This window comes from Herpailurus yagouaroundi, unplaced genomic scaffold (assembly GCF_014898765.1).
Source record: "Herpailurus yagouaroundi ecotype Mexico unplaced genomic scaffold, PumYag 180, whole genome shotgun sequence".
In the NCBI taxonomy this organism is placed as follows: Eukaryota; Metazoa; Chordata; class Mammalia; order Carnivora; family Felidae; genus Herpailurus; species Herpailurus yagouaroundi.
In genome coordinates, this window is record NW_024412411.1 from 7,704,384 (window position 1) to 7,724,932 (window position 20,549).

Below are 20,549 nucleotides of genomic sequence, written 5' to 3' on the forward strand. Positions count from 1 at the left end.
AAACTTAAAAAAAAAAAAGTTATCAGTTTTTATTTAACTGCTTTTTTGTTGTTGAATATTTTGGTGTGTGTTGTTTTCTCTTTAATAATTTGACAATGAAGATTTTTCTTTAATTTGTAGTATTTTGGTAGGACTTGTAAAATATGTTCTGATTATTATTATTATTTTTAGTGTTTATTTCTTGAGAGAGAGAGAGAAACAGACAGAGTGTGAGCAGGAGAGGGGCAGAGAGAGAGGGAGACACAGAATCTGAAGCAGGCTCCAGGCTCCAAGCTGTCAGCACAGAGCCCCACGCGGGGCTTAAACTCACGAACTGTGAGATCATGACCTGAGCTGAAGTCAGATGCTTAACTGACTGAGCCATCCAGGTGCCCCCGATTATTATTTTTTTTAACGTTTGTTTATTTATTTTGAGAGAGATCGAGCAGGGAAGGGAAAGATAGGCAGGGAGAGACAGAATCCCAAGCAGGCTCTATGCTGTTGGCGCAGAGCCCAGCGTGGGGTTTGATCTCATGAACCATGAGATCGTGACCTGAGCAGAAATCAAGAGGTGGACGCTTAACCGATGGAGCCATCCAGGGGCCCCAAAAATGTTCTGATGATTAACCAAAGAAGTAAAAACTGAAACAATGAGATAGCATTTTAGAGTTATCAAAATGTGAAGGCAAAAAACCAACATAAACAGCATGGATTAGAAGATACATGAGCCACTACTCTCCCACGACTGACAAAACCTTTCTGGTCAGCAACTTGGGAGAAGATAATCAAAAGCCTTAAACATCCATATGCTGTGACCTGGCAATGGCAGTTCTAGGAACTAGTCCTAACAAAATAATCAGAGATGCAAAAAAAAACCAAACAACAAAAAGCAAAAAACGAAAAACAGGAAAAAAAGAAAAAAAACAGAAAAGATTGCTGCATAGAGTATTTGTTGCGATATTACTTACAATAACAAAATTTTGTTCAAGCATATGTCAATAGGAGATGACAGATAAATCTTAGACACAGAAAGAAAAAAAGATTGGCATCTAAAATAATGAGATGTTAATTATGCTGCCACTGTGATTTCTTCTTTCTCTGTCTGGTATTTTATTTTCTACAATGAGGATGTATTACACTTTTGTGTTAAGAAAATAACAGAAAACTTTTAATAGGGGAAAATGGTAGCTTCATATTTTAATTTGTATTTATTTACTAGTAATACTTAATTTTTGAGAATGTTTATTTGCTATCTATATTATTTTGTGATCTGGTAATTCTTTTTTGTGGGGCAGGTAAGCATTATTAACATCAAGAATCTAAAGGCACAAAACTAAAAAAGCATGCAACAAATGAAAGATTAGGAACTCATAAAACACACTTTATTTATTTAATTAAACATTTTCTTTTAAATTTTTTATTTATTTTTGTGTGTGTGAGAGAGAGAGAGAGAGAGAGAGAGAGAGAGTGCAAGCAGGGGAGGGGCAGAGAGAGGAAGACACAGAATCTGAAGCAGGCTCCAGGCTCTGAGCTGTTAGCACAGAGCCCAACGCAGGGCTCAAACCCACAAACCAAGAAATCATGACCTGAGCCGAAGTCAGATACTTAACCAAATGAGCCACCCAGGTGCCCCACATAAAGCATATTTTAATCTTCAATTATTATTATTATTATTTTTAAAGTAAACTCTACACTCAACTGGGGCTTGAACTCACAACCCCAAGGTCAAGAGTCACATGCTCTAACAACTTAGCCAGCCAGGCGCCCCTCACATTTTAATCTTTAAACGCCATATTATAGTATAAACTCTTTTCTTAAATTCTACCTCATTGTATTATTAAGCCATCACCCTGTTCTGATTCAGAACTTTTTTTTTTCTTCTAAGTAGGCTTCACACCCAGCATGGAGCCCATGACTCTGAGATCAAGACCTGAGCTGAGATCAAGAATTGGATGCTTAACTGACTGACCAACTCATGTGCCCCTGATTTCAGAACTTTTGACTGAGATATCCTCTATAAATAATTGAGATTAATAAAGAATGTAATAATTCAAGAATGTGCTCCAAATACTGTATGTCTCATCCCATTATTATCGTTAAAGGAGAAAAACATCAGGTATAATTTTCTTCACTTGGCTGAATTAGAATGAGAAAGAACAGAAATTCACTAATGGCTTCTACTTTTACTAAATTTCTTACCACTCAATAAGCTGGTGGGAAGACAAACAGATTTTGTCACACTACCACTGCTTATTGACCACATTTTAGTAATTCTTCTGTGAACTTGGGGGGAGTACAATGACCAAGCAGGTAATTCAGAATGTGGATTTGGTGACTCAGACGCGATGACAGGTAATGAAACACAGTTTTGGACAGGTGGACAAGACAGCCTTAGAGTAAATTGTCATGGGCTATATAGTTAATAGAGTTGGACTCCAATCAGAACCCTGCAGTTGCCCTTCCTATTCTCAGAGAAAGGGGAAGTTTCAAGGGAGTTTTTACGGCCACTGAAGGACTGGCATCTTTATTTCTCAGTATCTTGCCTTTGGACATGGCTAAAATATCCTAGAAGTTGAGACACGTGTTCAAAAATTTAACTTTATTTTTTAGGTTTATTTATTTGGGAGAAAGAGAAAAAGCAGGGGAGGGGCAGAGAGAGTAAGAGCAGGGGAGGGGCAGTGATAGAGGGCTAGAGAGAGGGAATCTCAAGCAGGCTCTGTGCTGTCAGCATGGAGCCCGACATGAGGCTCGCACCCACGAACCATGAGATCATGACCTGAGCCGAAACTGAGTCGGATGCTTAACCAACTAGGCCATCCAGGTGCCTCCCCCAAATCTGTTAACTTTAATACATTGTTTTAAATTTAGACTTATAAGCAATCAAGATCAGAAAAGAATAGACAACTGGGGCGCCTGGGTGGCGCAGTCGGTTAAGCGTCCGACTTCAGCCAGGTCACGATCTCGCGGTCCGTGAGTTCGAGCCCCGCGTCGGGCTCTGGGCTGATGGCTCAGAGCCTGGAGCCTGTTTCCGATTCTGTGTCTCCCTCTCTCTCTGCCCCTCCCCCATTCATGCTCTGTCTCTCTCTATCCCAAAAATAAATAAACGTTGAAAAAAAAATAAAAAAAAATAATAAATGTTAATTAAAAAAAAAAAAGAAAAAAGAATAGACAACCAAGTGGTTCTCTGGTCTTTGCTTTAAAATATTTAAAGACTGAGAACCACTACCCCTGAAATATAGCATTCCACCTTTGGGTAGTTCTGACTACTAACAAGGGACAGGTATATCTAAAATCTATCATTTCCAAGGATTTTATTTTTTATTTTTAAGTTTATTTATTTATTTTGAGAGAGAGCATGAGTGTGTGCATGTGTGCACGTGAGTGGGGGAGGGGCAGAGAGGGAAAGAGAGAATCCCAAGCAGGCTCTGTGCTGGCAGCATGGAGTCCAATGCGGGGGCCGATCTCCCGATGAGATCATGACCTGAGCCAAAACCAAAACTCAGAAGCTCAACTAATTGAACCACCCAGGTATCTCTGCAAGGTTTTGAAGTTGAGGCAATTCCAAGCCACAAAGGTAAGCAGTAATTTCTTCTGGTACTTTTAGTGTAGGCAAAGCTTTAAAAGCCAGAGCTATAGGGGCGCCTGGGTGGCGCAGTCGGTTAGGCGTCCGACTTCGGCCAGGTCACGATCTCGCGGTCCGTGAGTTCGAGCCCCGCGTCGGGCTCTGGGCTGACGGCTCAGAGCCTGGAGCCTGTTTCCGATTCTGTGTCTCCCTCTCTCTCTGCCCCTCCCCCATTCATGCTCTGTCTCTCTCTGTCCCAAAAATAAATAAACGTTGAAAAAAAATTAAAAAAAAAAAAAAAGCCAGAGCTATAAAGGTCTACTGCCTTAAAAAAAAAAAAAAAAATGCTGGGGAAACAGCTATCATGGAAGAACAAGAAATAATAGTCCAGCTGGGGCTGGTGGCCAATGATGAGGGAAGGAGTTGTTCTGCTTTCTCTATCCATTCATAAGAATCAAACAAGAAACTCATTTCCTGCTTGGTCTTACTGCTAATGCAACTAAAACAAGTTAAAAAAAAAAAAAAAAAAAAACCTTTGTAAATATTAGCACTTTCTGTGGGTCTCAATTATGTTAATTTTGAACCTTAGTTTTTTTCAATATTATTTTCAGAGGATATCTGGGTGGCTCAGTCAGTTGAGTGTCCGACTTTAACTCAGGTCATGATATCTCAGTTTGGGAGTTCCAGCACTGCGTCGGGTTCTGTGCTGACAGCTCGGAGCCTGGAGCCTGCTGCTGATTCTGTGTCTCCCTCTCTCTCTACCCCTCCCCCCACTCATGTTCTGTCTTTCTCTCAAGAATAAATAAACATTAAAAAATTTAAAAAATGTATATTATTTTTAGAGGACCATGAAAGACGCATATTTATCTTTGATTAAAAACCTCCTTTATTTTGGTGCCTGGGTGGCTCATTCAGTTAAGCGGCTGACTTCGGCTCAGGTCACGATCTCACAGTCCGTGAGTTCAAGCCCCGCGTTGGGCTCTGTGCTGACGGCTCAGAGCCTGGAGCCTGTTTCAGATTCTGTGTCTCCCCTCTCTGACCCTCCCCCGTTCATGCTCTGTCTCTCTCTGTCTCAAAAATAAATAAACGTTAAAAAAAAAATTAAAAAAAAACAACAACAAACCTCCTTTATTTTAATATTTGAGTTCATTGGAGAAACCATACTGGTTTTAGACCTTTCTGTTTAATTTTTGCTTATCTAGAATATTTGCAACTGCACAGTAATAGTTGTAGAACTGGTAGCTTCTGAATCTTTTGAACCACCTTCAAAATCTTATGCCATAGTACAATATCTACATTTCCCCCCCTGGATTTCTTTAAACCTGTCTTCCTAATAAAGAAGGCATCCAACTGGTTAAGCCCAGTTATTTCCACATTAGCTATTATAAAATTAATGTGATAGTTGCTGTATTAGTCAGGACAGGTTAGATTATGCTAATAACCTAGTAATAAGCAATCCCAGAAGTTTACAACAAGGCTTCTCAATCTCAGCATTAGTGATATTTTTGGCCAGATAATTTTGTTGTGAGGGTCTGTCCTGTGCATTGTGGGATATTTACAGCATACCTGCCCTCTCTCCACCAGATGCCAGTTGCACTGCCCTAGTTCTGACAACCAGAAATGTTGCCAGACATTGCTAAATGTATCCTGCATGGGAGTAGGGGGTTGGGGGTAGGGAGACGAAACAGAATAACACCTGACTGAGAACCAATGCTTTACAACAGTGAATTGGCTTTTTTAAACTTATGCTACATGTCCATCCTGGCTTGAAGCTGATTAAAAAAAAAAAAAAAAAAAGTCCTCCTTATGAGGTATTGCTGACTGGGCAGATGGAAAAAAAGCACAGACAACTATGTATTAAAGCATTTGTCGAGGAGTAATGCATGTAGATCACGTTTGCTCACTATTCTTTGGCCAATACAAGTCACATAACTCATGCTGATGGAGCAGGGAAGTACAATCTCGGGAGAAGTGGCAACTACTTATGTACATTAGAAAAGTTTACCTTGTTTCCTCCCCTCTCCCTCACCTTCCACTTCCACGCTCCCAACCAAATCCTCATTGTTAGCTATAATTAAGGTCAGAATAGCAGTTCTCCTATTTTCTTCCACTCTACTCTGGGAGAGGAACGTATCAAGCAAAAGGAAAGAACTTACCAGAATAGGAAAGAACTTAACAAAATAGCCTATTTTAATTGAATAAAAATTTTAGAAGACCTCTGGATCAAGTCCCATATCACTCCTAATTTTGTGACATGAAGGGAATACATACATCATCTATGTCCATTCTTTGGATGGTCTGAAAATTCACACCTCCAGGTGGATGAATTTCACGTTATGTTTTCTTAACAAAAAGTAAAGCTGCTTCTCCTCTTAAGACAGATGTACCTTTTGAGTAAGGCATTCCTTCACAATGCCTCGTGGATGTTCCAAGACCAAAGGGTACCGTTTCTTTTTTATCAAGGACAGATTCATCTCTTTGTAAAGAAAGGTCCACAAAGGACTTGTTTTCTCTTCTTCCTCCATATAACCTTCTTCCCTTCTCTTCTTCTATATGCTTAGTTTCCTTTTGACCCTGTCAGATTATTATACTTCCTGCTTTCCTTTTATCATGATATCCTCCCATCTCTCTAAGAGATTCTACACACTTTCTGAGAAGATATAATAGAGCAAAGTATTCCTCAACTATAAACAAAGACATTTACATTTGGTATACACACAGCTGCACTTTCTTCTGATATGATATAAAAAATACTGCATTCCCTAAAGATTACTAACACAGCCCCTTCAAATTTCCATACCTTTTAGTTAGGGTTGAGGTTCCCAGAAGGATTCTTCTATCTTGTGTCTCCCCCTGGTAACTACTGAGCTAATTACTATAGAAACTAAGGTCTTTCCAGTGATCTAGTGGAGGTAAAGGGAACATACAGATATAATATAAATCATGACATAAAGGTGCACAAATTGTAAAACATGGAGGGAATCACATAAATTCCTTAAGAACTAATGAGAAAAACTTGGCTGTGTGTTTGCCAAGTGAAGGGTGGTAGGGGGTTAGAGTGCAAACAGGCTGGAAACAAGCAAGTTGCCTAGAACATTAGCTGGTGATTACAATTTGCCCTTATGGGCTGGCATGTCTGTGGTTTATGGGAGACTGAGGCTCGCTTACAGAGCTAGGGCCAAGCAATCCTGCCCTTCATTAGGGAAAGTGAAAATTAGGCTACACAATAGAAAGTCCTCTTAATTCACAAATTTGACCAAATGTGAGCACTTCTGTTCCTATGCAACTTTGGCAGATTTGAAAGAAGTGGAAAGATTTTAGTTCTGCTGAACTTTCACTCTCCTACATGGTAACAATGAAGGCTACAAATAATTGTACTACCTTCTTCGCTAACTTCCTTAGTCCTAAACAAAACTTATTCCACTTTGGACACATCTTCTAGGCCAGAATGCTGCTGGACACATCCTCCTCCACTGTACGTGAGTTTTTATTTGGTTTAAGTCCCACAGCTGCGGCGGCACACTGTCTAGAAATAGTTTGTGCTGGTGTTCAAGCTCCACAAGCCCTGGTCTCTATTTATGACACTCCCTTTGACTCTTACTCTTTGATTTCAATCAATATACTGAAAATAAAATGCAGACCTTGAATTAAAAAACAAACTAGGCTAGACAGGAATAAGGCCTTTAATACATTACCGTTTCTATGCTAATTTTGGGGGGGGGGTTTAATGCCCCTTCCTCTGCTACCTTTCTTCCTACCTCAGTATTTTTAACTATTAATGAAAAACACAAATTGAACACCTCCCTATTCAGTTTCTCATAGGCTGCTACCAACAATGGAGGAACATTACGTATTATTATCAAGAGAAGAAGAATGTTCCACAAACCACAGGAAACCTGTTTGTGGTTTCAGCCTCTATGAACTTTTGTTCTCACTGCTGACAGACAGTATTGTGCCCTAAAAACAAAGAGGCACAGGTAGGAAAGAGAGCCTTCCAGATGAGATGGTGTAAAGATTCAAATGGGCTGCAGGTAGCAATGGCCAAAAATGGACTTTGCCTAGTAAATGGCTAGCTGGTCTGGGAGCATTTTAGATGGAATAAAATGCATACTTTCAACTTTGACATAAATGCCCTGGATAGTCATTAGTCCTAGATATGAGAAAAATTAGCCATTCCCTTCATTGCTATTTCTGTTGGTTTGATGGAGGTTGGTTAATTAACACCAGCCAGGGGAATTCATTAGATATCCTTTGGTTGACTATTACTCCTTCCAAGTCAACTTCACAGTATGTACTTTACTGAATGCCCACTAATGCTTAAGTTTTTATGATTTGCTAAGTAATACTGATACAATTTAAAAAATTAGAACATTACCTGGTGATCTTGGCATCTCACCAGGGACTGCTGGGCAGTTACCTTCTCCTGATCACAATGGTTGGAACGAAAAGATCCTCTTCTCTGCAAAGCCATTTCCCTAACTGAATACTTGGCACTGGTCTTTGGAGGACTTACTTAGGGACCCAGATCCAGGGAAATACAGCACTTTGCTTGTTTGATTCATTTTATTTAGGCCCATGATCTGTGTCCTTCAAATTAGCAAATATATTTACTAATTTACAAGTTATTCTTATATATCCAAGTGGGGAAAAACTTACGCTACTTGAAAACAGATGATCTTAAAGCTGTTTAGTACAGTGGAGTCATCTAATCCAATTCTCTGATTTTACAGAGGGAGAAAGTGAGGCTCAGAGACTGGACAGACTTGACTGAGGTCATATAGCTAACTAGTAAGATAGCTGGATTTCAAGCCCGGCACTATTAACTCCTTAGTCCAGTGTACTTTTCATTATAATAGTGCCTATCTTCATTTTTCGTTTTTTGGAGGGGGTGGGGAAGGGGTGAAAAGAAAGGAAAAGGAACAACAACTGGAAAAATACACAATTGTACTATTTATGACCTCTGGTCAAATGTTACAGATGCAGGTTAAACGTTTCTCTACCCTTCTCTTTTGATTCCCCAGGGATGGCACCTATGAAACATGTCTGTCTGAATTTTTTACATTGCATTGCACCCAGTGCAGAAACTCTTGCAACCCTGCCCACAACCTGTTATTATAGCCCAACTAAAAGAAACACAGAACTTAGTTATTTGGCCCAAAGCCTGTTCATTCACCATTGAAAAAAATAAAGTAGGGGATGAAAGCAGGTACCCTATACAAGTGGGTTGAAATCTAGGATGTTAATAAATCAACGTTATAATCTATGTCTAATATATATATATATATATATATATATATAAACTACATTATGCTTTAATAATTTAGCTCTGAGAAGCTATATATTACAGTACTGTCTAAATTATATGAGGACACTAAAATACCATTATAATACTTTCAGTTTTCAAACTGTGAGACCACATTTTTTTTTTTTTTCAACGTTTATTTATTTTTGGGACAGAGAGAGACAGAGCATGAATGGGGGAGGGGCAGAGAGAGAGGGAGACACAGAATCGGAAGCAGGCTCCAGGCTCTGAGCCATCAGCCCAGAGCCTAACGCGGGGCTCGAACTCACGGACCGCGAGATCGTGACCTAGCTGAAGTCGGACGCTTAACCGACTGCGCCACCCAGGCGCCCCTAGTGAGACCACATTATTAGAGAGACTTGTCATAAGGGAAGAAATGTTTGCGACTGCAGTCTATCAGAGAATGGCTTTTTAAAGAATCTTGTGTAAGAGCATGTTTGATGTTGCAAAACACATTATTTTAACATTACTGTGCTTTATCACAATAAAGATTGTATCAAAATTTAGAAGGAAAGAGAGCTTTGCACTTACTGACTACCTGCCACCCCAAACACTGTGCTAGATATTTTTCTTAGATCATCTAATTTAATCTTCACAAGGCTGGAATAAGATTATCATCTTATTTTTTATGGATGGGGAAACTAAGATTCAAAGAAATTAGGTGGTTTACTTAAGATCACATGGCCTATAACACACAGACCTGGGACTTGAACCTAAGAGTGATTCTAAAGCCACTGGACTTTCCTTTATACAATATGTCACCGTCACTCTAGAGGTTTAGAGAAAAGCTGTTCTTTGGCTTCCCAGAAGTTTCCTCAGCAAATGAAGTCACTCACTCACTACTTCTCCACTGTGTGTCTACAACTGTGTCGGGGTCAATTCATCCATCTGCCCAATACCCAATGTATCACCAAATAGGTATCAAGTGCCTGTGACGCTCCAGGCATTATGCTAGGTACTACGGATACAACGATGAGTGAAAAGGAGGTCCACGAGTCCTGTGGCATAAAGAAGAGTCGTTAATTCAACAGTCATAAAAATAAATGTAAAATTACAACTGTGTTAAGGATTATGATGAATTAAGAGTTAGTAGCTCTGGGGCGCCTCGGTGGCTCAGTCGGTTGAGTGTCTGACTTCGGCTCAGGTCATAATCTCACGGTTTGTGAGTTTGAGCCCCGCATCCAGCTCTGTACAGACAGCTCGGAGCCTGGAGCCTGCTTCAGATTCTGTGTCTCCTTCTCTCTCTGCCCCTCCCTTGCTTGTGTGCTCTCTCTCTCTCTCTCTCTCTCTCAAAAATAAATGTAAAAAAAAAAATTAAAAAGAAAAAAGAAGAGTTAGTAGCTCTGGGTCTGAAATTTAATCTGGTACCATTGTAATGTCTAACAGTGGTCTCTGACTCAGTCTGGAGGGTCATGGAAGGTTTCTCTGGGGAAATGATGACTGAATAGAGATTTGGAGAAATAGCAAAATTACTTAGGTAAAGAAAATTGTTCTAGATTGAGGGAACACTGTGCAAAGATACCATGATGAGAGAAAGCAGTACATGTCTGAAGACATGGAAGGGTGATGTGAATGTAGCAGAAATAGCAAAGGGGAGCAGCATAGTACATCAGGCAAGAGAGACAGGAGCAGCCAGATGATACTGGGCCTAGGGGCCAAAGAAAGGATTCTGACTTTGGTACAAAACGCAATGGGAGGCCACTGAATGGTTTTAAGAGGGGAGATAACATAACCAGATTCACATTTTCTAAAAGCCTACACTGAAGTGGGGAGAAATGACTCAGAGGAGGAAAAAGTGGACACAGGAGGACCAGTCAGGAAGCTTCTGAAATAAACCAGGCAAGAGATGATGGTACCTTAATCTAAAAAGGTAAAAGTGGAAATGAGGAGAAGCGGATGGATTTGAGATTTATTTAAAAGTATAAAAATGACAACTTCATAACAGCTTGAATATGGGAAGTGAGGAAGATTTCAAAGACGAGGCTGGTATATGGCTTGCTTAGATGGCAGGGAACATTGAAAGAAGGTCAAATTTGGTGGGAGGAGGGGAGAAGAGTAGAAATCGTGGGTAAGTTTTAGATTTGCTGAGATGCCTCTGAGATATATAAATGGCAGTAAGAGCACAGAGCAGAAGTATGGATTAGAGACAGGACTGTCTGAGTTGTCTGAAAATAAATATTAAGCTGTGAGTACAGATGAAATCACCCGAGGAGAAAAAAGATCTATGATGGAGCCCTGAGGAATCCCATCATCCACTGGATCGATGGAAGAGGACAAACCTATATAAGAGACTGAGAAAGAATAAACCACTGAGAACAGAGGAAAGCTGGGAGAATGCAATGTCACAGGAGCCAAGGGAGGAGAAAAATTTCAAAATAAGAAAGCCATTAATGCTGAGTAATGCCGAGAGGTAAAGTAAAAATTAAGACTTTTAAAGTCTGTGGATTTAATAACGTGACAGTTATTACTGACCCTAGAAAGAGCTGCTTCAGTGGTACGACAGGTGTGGAAGTCACAGTTAGAGGGAATGAAGAATGAGTAGTAGAAGCCATGGTGGCTATAAGAAACTTATTCCCATCCTGAGAAGAGTTTCATTTGAGAAAGGAAAACCAATACAGAGAGTACAAAAAATAGACACAACGTTACCAGTTTTACTAATTCTTTACATGCTACAGAAATTCAGAAGAGGAAGGCTCAAGGTGACTGGGTAACCCAGGAAAGTCTATAAAGTGGCAAAGTTATTAATTAAAAAACTTTGAATTGATTTTTAAATCACTGAAGTATAGTTGACATACAATGTATAAGTTTCAGGTGGACAACAGTGACTCAACAATGAAATACATTACTCAATGCTCACCACAACAAGTGTAGTCACCAGCTGTCACCATGCCACATTATTATTATAATAGAGAGAAGGAGTATTTAAGAAGTGCACAACTGAATGTCTGAGAAGTGCTGAATGTCAGGAAGTTACATGCAAACACTACATGGCGTGTGTATGGGGGTGGGGGGAGCGGCGAGGTGGAAGCAGGATGGGATAGAGTGATAAAAAAGCCAACACATATGGACGCAGTTCTGTTTTGTGACGTAGGCTCAATACTGAATTTTTTAGGACTGGGTAATCTATGTCCTAGTCTCTCCTATTTTTTGCTGCTGACCTGTGGGCCAATTCCTCTCTCATAATCAATTATACTAGAAGGTTGGTAGGGAGAAGAGAAAATAAGAATCATAAATCAACTGTGCGCTCACTGGTTTTGGATAACGTTGTGTGAAAAGGTGGGATGCGTAAAATCAATGTAATTTTATATTTATGGCTTTGAGGTAGTATGACAGAGTAGGAAAGAACACAGACTTCAGAGCCAGAGGGAGTCAGATCTGATCACCAACTCTGTCATTCGCTGCCTATGCAGGCATGGGAAGTGCAATCGATGTCCCTGAACCCCAGCTTCTCATCTGTAAAATGGGAGAAATAAGTTTCTTGGCAAGTTAGAGATGAGATGTAGTGTCGCCTGATAGGAATCTATTAATCGATGGCTAATGCTATTTTACTAATACTATAATATATAGAGAAAACAGGTAATACATTCAAATAGAGAACCTTGTATTCCTAAGATGAAGGCATTTTATTTACTAGTGGGCCCTGATATAATTTTTCTATTGGTATTTATCTAGAGACAAGTGAAAAGCCCCAGATAGCAAAGTTTAGGTCTTAGACCTTTTGTGAGGTAAACATAATTTATTTGTCTCACAGACTTTTACCATTAATGATATTAAGTATTTAACTATTCAATAAGTATTTAAAGATTAAAATATATTCTTATTTTATATTACGGCTAATTTTGTTAGAGTGGGATAAAGACACACCAAAAAAAAAAAAGAAAAAAAGGAAAAAGTAAACCAGAAGAATCAAAAAGCAATGAAAGTTAAGGGTGAAAAAAGGACAGAGCACAGGAGAGGCAAAAGCAGAGAAAGAGACAGAGAAAAGACAGAGAAGAGACGGTCAGAAGAGGAGTGACAGGAGAATCTGCCCGGCCCTCTCGGATCCCTCCAGATTCAGCCTCACCATTTCTGTATGACAGCCAAACCAAAGCACTCTGAGCCTCCTGCTCTGCCAAGGAAGCTCTTCCTCCGCCTGATCATACCACTGCTTTCCTTTCTTACCCGCATCCCTCCGCCCCTCAGTCCTTCTCGGTATTTTACGTGACGGTAGACCTGCCACTGTTCACTGCTCTGGGCCACTTCCTCTCAATTACTTAAAAAAACAAAAGAAAACAAAAAACACATTTACATTTGCATCTGCTAAACTAAGAAGGACATAATGCGACAGAGAGGAGGAAATATGTTTATAGAACACTGAGATCTTCTGTAGGAACACTTTTTTTTAGAGGTGCTTTGAGAAATTTTATTACTTTAAGACAGGTCAAGTGATGGATATAATTTTGTAAAATATGCCAAAAGATAAATGAAATTAAATCAAGGGAAAAGCCCAGACTCTGAGATGACCAACCCTGATTTATTTAGTGATCTTTCTTACTGTGTGCTGAGGGCCATCTTCATTATCCCTCATGTAGAAAGGCTTGAGTGCTAATGGATAATTAATGACGAAGACTGGTATGTTGCCACAGTGTTTCACCAGGTACTTTTCATGTTCAGTATGTAGATCAACACCCCACTGTAGTGAGAAAAAAGAAGTTATCAAAGGAGAAGACAAAGCTGAAATACACAATGCAGTACCCGAAAATAACCTGTATCAGTTCCAAGGGCTTCCTCTGTGTATCAGTGATGTGTGGAGCTGTCTGCTGAGGTTACACAGATAAGTGAAACAGAGAGGTGTGTTATGAGAACATCCGAAGGCCTGGAGAGATGAAAACTGAAACCAGTAGATAAACACTATGCTTTCTGTCCCCCATCTTGGGGAGCGGCATTTAGCAGATGAATCGCATCTGCAAGAAAATAAAGTACACTTCCCACAGTGTGTAAAAATGGACTTCAAAATCATGGCTTTTATTAATATCGCCTACAGCTTCTTCTATGGTTACTGTTCCTAAATCACAGGAAATTAAATGATGAAAGATAATATTCCTAATATTCAGTCTATCTCTGGCTAGATGGCTTCTCTCAGTGAATTTTTTTTAATAAAAGAGTCAATTCATATATCAGATGTTCTGATGAATATTTAATAACATTGTTTATCTATTCATTCAACAAATACTAATGTGCCTATTAAATCCCGGTACCATGCTAGCTAGATACTGAACATAGTGGTGAGAAAAACAGAATCCCCAACTTCATGAAGCTTCCAGGGTGGGAGACAAATATTAAATAAAAAATTATACAAATTAACTGATTATAAATATAACAAGCATAACTATTATAAGAGGATCTGACTGGACTGGGGATAGGAACAGTATATGGAATAGTTTGAAGATAGAGTCATTATAGAAATTCTTAACATTATATTATTCCTACTGTCTGCCAATACCTTAATTATAGAGAAGAAGCTCTGACATAGGAACAAGGAGACTCACCTCTAACATTATGGGCATGCCCACTGATAAGTTATGTGACCTCTCTGAATATGTTACCATTCTCTTAAAGGATTTTCACCTTCCTAAACTTGGGAAACTTCTTTATAACCCTTTAGTCATGACTATTATAAAGGATAGGATTCTACTTCAAAATTATTATTTATTCTAACTGTTTCAACAAGGTTAAGCAAACATCAAAAAAAGGCCAATCTAAAGATAAGCAAATACTAAACACTGCTAATAAGAGAAATAAGATTATTTTAAAGGATTCTTTTTTTTTTTTTTTTTAAGTAAGCTCTACTCCCAACATGGGGTTTGAACTCACGACCCTGAGATTAAGGGTTGAATGCTCTACTGACTGAGCCACACGTCAGCATTGTTAATGACAGATGATAAGGACAAGAGCAGGGGAAGATACATATAAGTATTAATATAAATGTAAATAAAAATACTACCTCTGGGGTGAAGGTGAAGTTCTGAGATGCCTGCTTTAAGATCTCCACTGCTTCAGTATAAGAAATGCTGGAAAGGAACAGGATAAAAGCAGAGAAAAGTCAATGCAATGGTATGTTGTTAGTTAGTCCATCTGAAAACCACAAAAGACCTATTCCCATATAATCTTTGAGGTCACAAATGAGTACCAAGTGGTTATTGAGTAGTCAAGAATGATTAAAAACAAATCATCACTGAGTAATCAGAAATTAAGGCTGATCTAATCGTACAAGAGTCTGATCAGTATGAAGAGAAACAGCCATTCAATAATCCTATTCCTGATCTACTTGTAGTGTACACAGAGGAACTAGTCACTTAAGCAAGTAAAGATTTTCTCTGAATTCATGCTATGCCAATGCCCTAATAAAAGGTATGAAATATTGAGGTTGAAAGAGCAAAAGTCTTTCCATAAAGTCATCATTCATTCATACAATATACATTTATTGAGCATCTACTATGTGCTAGGCATTATTCTAGGCACTGGAGAAATAGTAAATAAAAACAAAGCCTTTATGGAGCAGATATTCGTGTGTGTGTGTGTGTGTGTGTGTGTGTGTGTGTGTGGTGTGATGTGTGGTGTGTGATGGGGATGGTGGGTGGGAAGAAAGATAAACATAAAGAATATCATGTCAGGGTGCTATTGGAGCTGTGAAGAAAAATAAAGCAAGGTGAGAAGACAAAGGATGTTTGGGGACGCTATTTTATTTTATTAAACAAATTTTTTTTTAATGTTATCTATTTTTGAGAGAGAGAGACACACACACAGAGTGTGAGCAGGGAAGGGGCAGAGAGAGGGAGACACAGAATTGGAAGCAGGCTTCAGGCTCTGGGCTGTCAGCACAGGGCCCGACGCGGGGCTTGAACTCATGAACCATGAGGTCATGACCTGACCCAAAGTTGGACGCTTAACTGACTGAGCCACCCAGGCACCTCTTGGGGGTGCTATTTTAAATAAGATGGCCAAGAAAAGTCTCACTGAGCTGGGGACCTGCATGACATAAGGAAATGAACCATACAAATATCTGAGGGGAAGTATTCCAGGCAAAAGGAACAGTAAGTACAAAGGCCTGAACTGAAGGAACAGTTTGGCTCATTCAAGGAACAAAAAGGTCAGTGTGCCTGTAGCATAGTGAACAAGGGGAGGAATGTCAGGAAATTAGATAGGAGAGACAGTCAGAGGTCAGATCTTATGGAGTCTTTCAGGCCATAGTCAGGGCTTTGTAATACATGCTCAGGGTTGTAAGACTGATTAGGAAAAATACCATTAGTTATCTCAGTAAGAAACTCTCATGTCTAAAGAAAGTCAAGCCAAGCATTTGTTTTAATTTAACTTAATAGGTAATATATGAACATAGTAAAAAAAAAAAAAAAAAATCACTATGTTTAAAAAAGCGTACATCTCCTGTCTCATAGCTACCTGGCTCCACTCCTGACATACAAACACTGTTATTGGTTTCTTGTGTATCCTTCCACAGAGTTTTATACACCTATTAGCAAATATTAATATACAATCTTGTTTAACAGATGACAGCCACAGTATACCTCCCATATACACTTGTTTTCCTCAATCACATGCCATGCAGATCTTTCCATATCAGTATATAAAGAGTTTCTTCATTTTTTTGAATTATTACATAATATTCCATTTTGTGGCTGTACCCTAATTAGTTTAACTACTAACCTACTGATGGATATTTCAGCTGTTTCTATCTTTTACTATTAGAAATCATGACTACATACATCAATTACAAATGATTCTACATTAATTCCATATTAATTTTGAATATGGAAAAAATACAATTGTTGGATCAATGTGTATTTACATTTACAGTTTTTATATATTTTGATACTGCCAAAGATTCTGCTTCCCTTTTATAGTGTTCTACCAATTTATGCCTATTAGTAGTAAACAAAAATGTCAGTTTCCCTATGCCATTTGCAACAGTACTTTGGATGATTAAAAACAAAAATCTACAATAAAACATCAAAAAAACCTCCACCCAAACCCCAAAACAAACCAAACAAAACCCCAAGATCTACAAATTTTCTGAAGGACTTTGAGTTCAAAAAGTTAACTTACTTAACACAAACTTATTCACTGAGGGAAAAATGAAGTTCATACCTCTGATAACTAATTGGAAAGAGTTATGTACATAGCACAAATGAAGCTTCCAAAGCTGTTTTGAGTGATTTTTCCAAGATGAAAAATTTATTCAAATTAAAATCTAGTATTACATAACAAGTTATTTCTAAGGTAACAATGGTGATGGTGTTGATGGTAGTAATAATTTTTAAATGAGTATTTTACAGAAGGGGAATAGAAGGTTAGAGGGGACAGTAAGTTGCCAAAAATCACTCACACAAATAAATAGTAAACCTGATGTGCTGACTCCAGAGCCTAAGCTTTTAACTACTAAGATAATGCCTAGAACACTTGGGAGTTTAATTATGCTCAATCAAAACAACACAATGGGCTCTGAGTTCTCCCTGACTCTACCACTTATTGGGTACTATGTAAATCACTTTACCTTAAGGAAAACATTTTATAAATTTCTGTAATGTTTTATACAACCAGTAAAAAAAAAAAAAATTAAATATTCCTACTTGTAAAATAAGGGTATTGGACTACATTGTCTATAATTCTTTCCTGCTTAGACATTCTATTGTTCTATTCCATCAACTGCTTGAGATGATCTACTCCTTATACTGACAAATATAAGAGCTAAGTGGGAAGCACCAGGATTTTGTGCCAGTGATATGTTACTGCTACATTATTTTAAGAAAATGACTCTCTGTGTAAATATCTCTTGTTATTCTGGATCTTCTGCCCCACTCTCCCTACACCCTAAGTTGAAGCACAGCTTTCGAGTTCAAATTACAGTTCTGACACTGGATATCCTTAGTGGCCTTTATCAACTCTCTCTCTAGTAAAATTTTTTTTTTTTGTATGTACAGAGAATAATAGTTCTTCTTCCCAGAAGTTATTTCTAAAGTACTTTGAGGAAGGAGGAACAGATGCTGATATTGCATGATGCAGTATCAAACTACCTTGATATTTAAATTTTTTATTGTTGAATGAAGAAAATTATTCTGAAGCTGTTGGAGTAAAACTGCTAAGAGAAAATTATTCGCATTCTTTGACTCAAATTCACAGATAAACGAAGAGCAAAAGAAGGTAAGTACTCTATTTTTTAAAAAAACCTTAATGCTATAAAGAATAAAATAAATGAATTCTATTTCTGCTTGGTAAAGGCTAAATTCAATTACTACACAAGACCTTTAAATAATATATCTTCATAAAAAACAATCCTAACAAGTAGCCAAGAATACAATGAAATCTGTTTATGCATAAGAACACAAGTCACATGGTATCTTCTGTGTGTGCGTGTGTGTGCATGTGTATGTATACTTTGGGGAGTGTCTCAATTCTAATTCATCATGCTTAGGTCTACTCTCATGTCCTCTTATGGCTGTTAAAATCTTTGGTTTCAAAAGCTAGCAACACCCCCTCCATCTAGCATATACTCCACACCTTGAGAAAAGTCTACGTCATGTCATTTATGTATACCCCTCTGGTGTTCAGTTCCCTCTTCATTTCTAGCTCCTGGAACTTCCTCCTACTTTCCAGTGACTTCAATAATGTATTTAAAAATTTTTTTATAATTTTTAACAAGCATTTTTAGATGTTTTGTAGTAGGAGTTTTATTTAAGTTATCTAGCCTGGCACACTGTTTAAGCAGTATGGTCATTAGATCCTTTAAACCGTATGATAGACAAGTTATTACTTTTTTTCAAGTTTATTTATTTTGAGAAAGAGAGTGTAAGTGGGGGAGGAGCAGAGAGAGAAGGAGAAAGAGAATCTCAAGCAGGCCCCGCACGGTTAACACGGAGCCTGAGGTGGGGCTCGAACCCGAGAACTGTGAGATCATGACCTGAGCTGAAAACCAAGAGTTGGATGCTCAAGTGACTGAGCCACCCAGGTGCACTGACAAGTTATTACTTTATAGAAGAGGAAACTGAGGTTCAAAATGATTAAAGATTTACTATTAACCAAGTTCATAGTTGTAATTAGATAATCATTCATTCAAATAGTTAACTATTCATCTTTTGCTCTAGATTTTAAATTCCATAAAAGGAACAATCCTTGCCTGTATTCACTACTGAATTGTTAATGACTAGCATAGTGCCTAACTCATAGCAGGTAGCCAACAAATATGTGTTGAAAAATACTAAGCCACTGACTAATGGCTGATAACAAGTATCGCCAGAATTAGAATCCAGGTCCTCTAAGCCATAGCTCATTGCATTCACTGCCCAGAGTAAACAGTGATACATGTTAACAGGAAACCTCAGGGAGAGGACCTAGCCTAAAGAAGAATACTCTCGATCCCATGGTCGTGCAAATTTCATTTACTCATTCATTCCATTATTCAATAAATATTTACTGAGTTCCTGTTAGCGGTACTAAGCACGGGGGGTGTTGTAACAGTAAACAAAACCAACAAGCTCCCTACCATATGGAGTTGAAAACACTAAACAAATCATCACAAGTATACATTTAAACCACAACCACGATTTGTGCCGTGGAATGGATGATGATGCCGGCAATGACTGATGGGACATAGCCCACGAGGTCATTTCCCAACCTCAGTATTTTACAGACCTGGACTCCAAAGCACAAGTTAAGTGATATGTGACGGTCATAAGGACAGCAAGGAGCTACAGCTACTCTAGCATTAATTCCAGTGCCCTTTTGAATAACATGAAGCATAGTGGTTAAAAGCATGAGCTTTGAAATCAGACGAGTGAGTTTGAATCCCCATTTCATGTTTTATTTGCCTAATCTGAGTTGATTCTTCATCTACAGAATGGCAGTAACAACTATTCACAGAGCTGTTGTGAAGATACGACGAACTACTGGTGTATGTAAAGTGTACCACTACCTGGCACATAGCAAATAGTCAATAAAAGGTGGATATTTTTTTCCCATCTTAGATCTTATTCACTAGATAAGACGTTCTCTCTGGTTTTCTCTCCCCAGCACAGATCCTTCGGATGCCCAAATTAATTCTTTCCTACCTGCTTACTTACTACTTTTATCAATATGCAATGTTCAGAAGTCTTCTGTAAGCTCCAGATCTGTACACTGAAACTGCCTACCCAACATCTACCTGAAAAGAATCTCAGCCTTAACATGACACCTCATGATGATGATCCTGATACCTCCTCCCAACTTACCCCAAGGGGGATACCACTTTCCGAATCTCAGTTAACGGCAACTCCATTTTTATAGCTGTATAAGACAAAAGGTTTGAAGTCACTCTTGACTTATCTTCTCTCTCCCGAATATTCTCAGCACATCCTGTTTGCTCTGTCTTTAAAATATATCCAGAATAGAAAAACTATCTCCACTGCCGCCATCCTGGCCGGTGATGGTTATTTTATGTGTCAACTTGGCTGGGCAATGGTACTCAGATATTTGCTCAAACATTATTCAGGATGTTTCTGTGAAGGTGTTTTTGGGTGAGATTAACGTTTAATTCAGTGGACTCTGAGTAAAGCAGAGTACTCTGCACAGTGTGGGCCACATCCAATTCGTTGAAGGCTTTAACAGGACAAAGCCTGGTCTCTCCCAAGAAAGAGGGAATTCTCCCAGCTGTAACTCTTCGCTGAGACTCTAGCCTGC

At 38.7% G+C, this 20,549-nt stretch overlaps 1 protein-coding gene across 4 annotated transcripts in view; it reads right to left on the reverse strand.

Moving 5' to 3' along the window:
- Positions 1-20,549, reverse strand: part of NARS2 (asparaginyl-tRNA synthetase 2, mitochondrial) — a 132,839-nt gene that overhangs the window by 14,941 nt on the left and 97,349 nt on the right. For 3 of the 4 annotated variants that reach the window (XM_040489484.1, XM_040489485.1, XM_040489483.1), the window contains 2 exons: positions 14,827-14,893; positions 13,378-13,515 (listed from right to left, as the gene is read on the reverse strand). In XM_040489484.1, the coding sequence (XP_040345418.1) occupies positions 13,378-13,515; positions 14,827-14,893 (205 nt within the window). Of the gene's footprint in view, positions 1-6,341; positions 6,445-13,377; positions 13,516-14,826; positions 14,894-20,549 lie in introns of all 4 variants that reach the window. The other variant, XM_040489486.1, reaches the window with a different exon arrangement.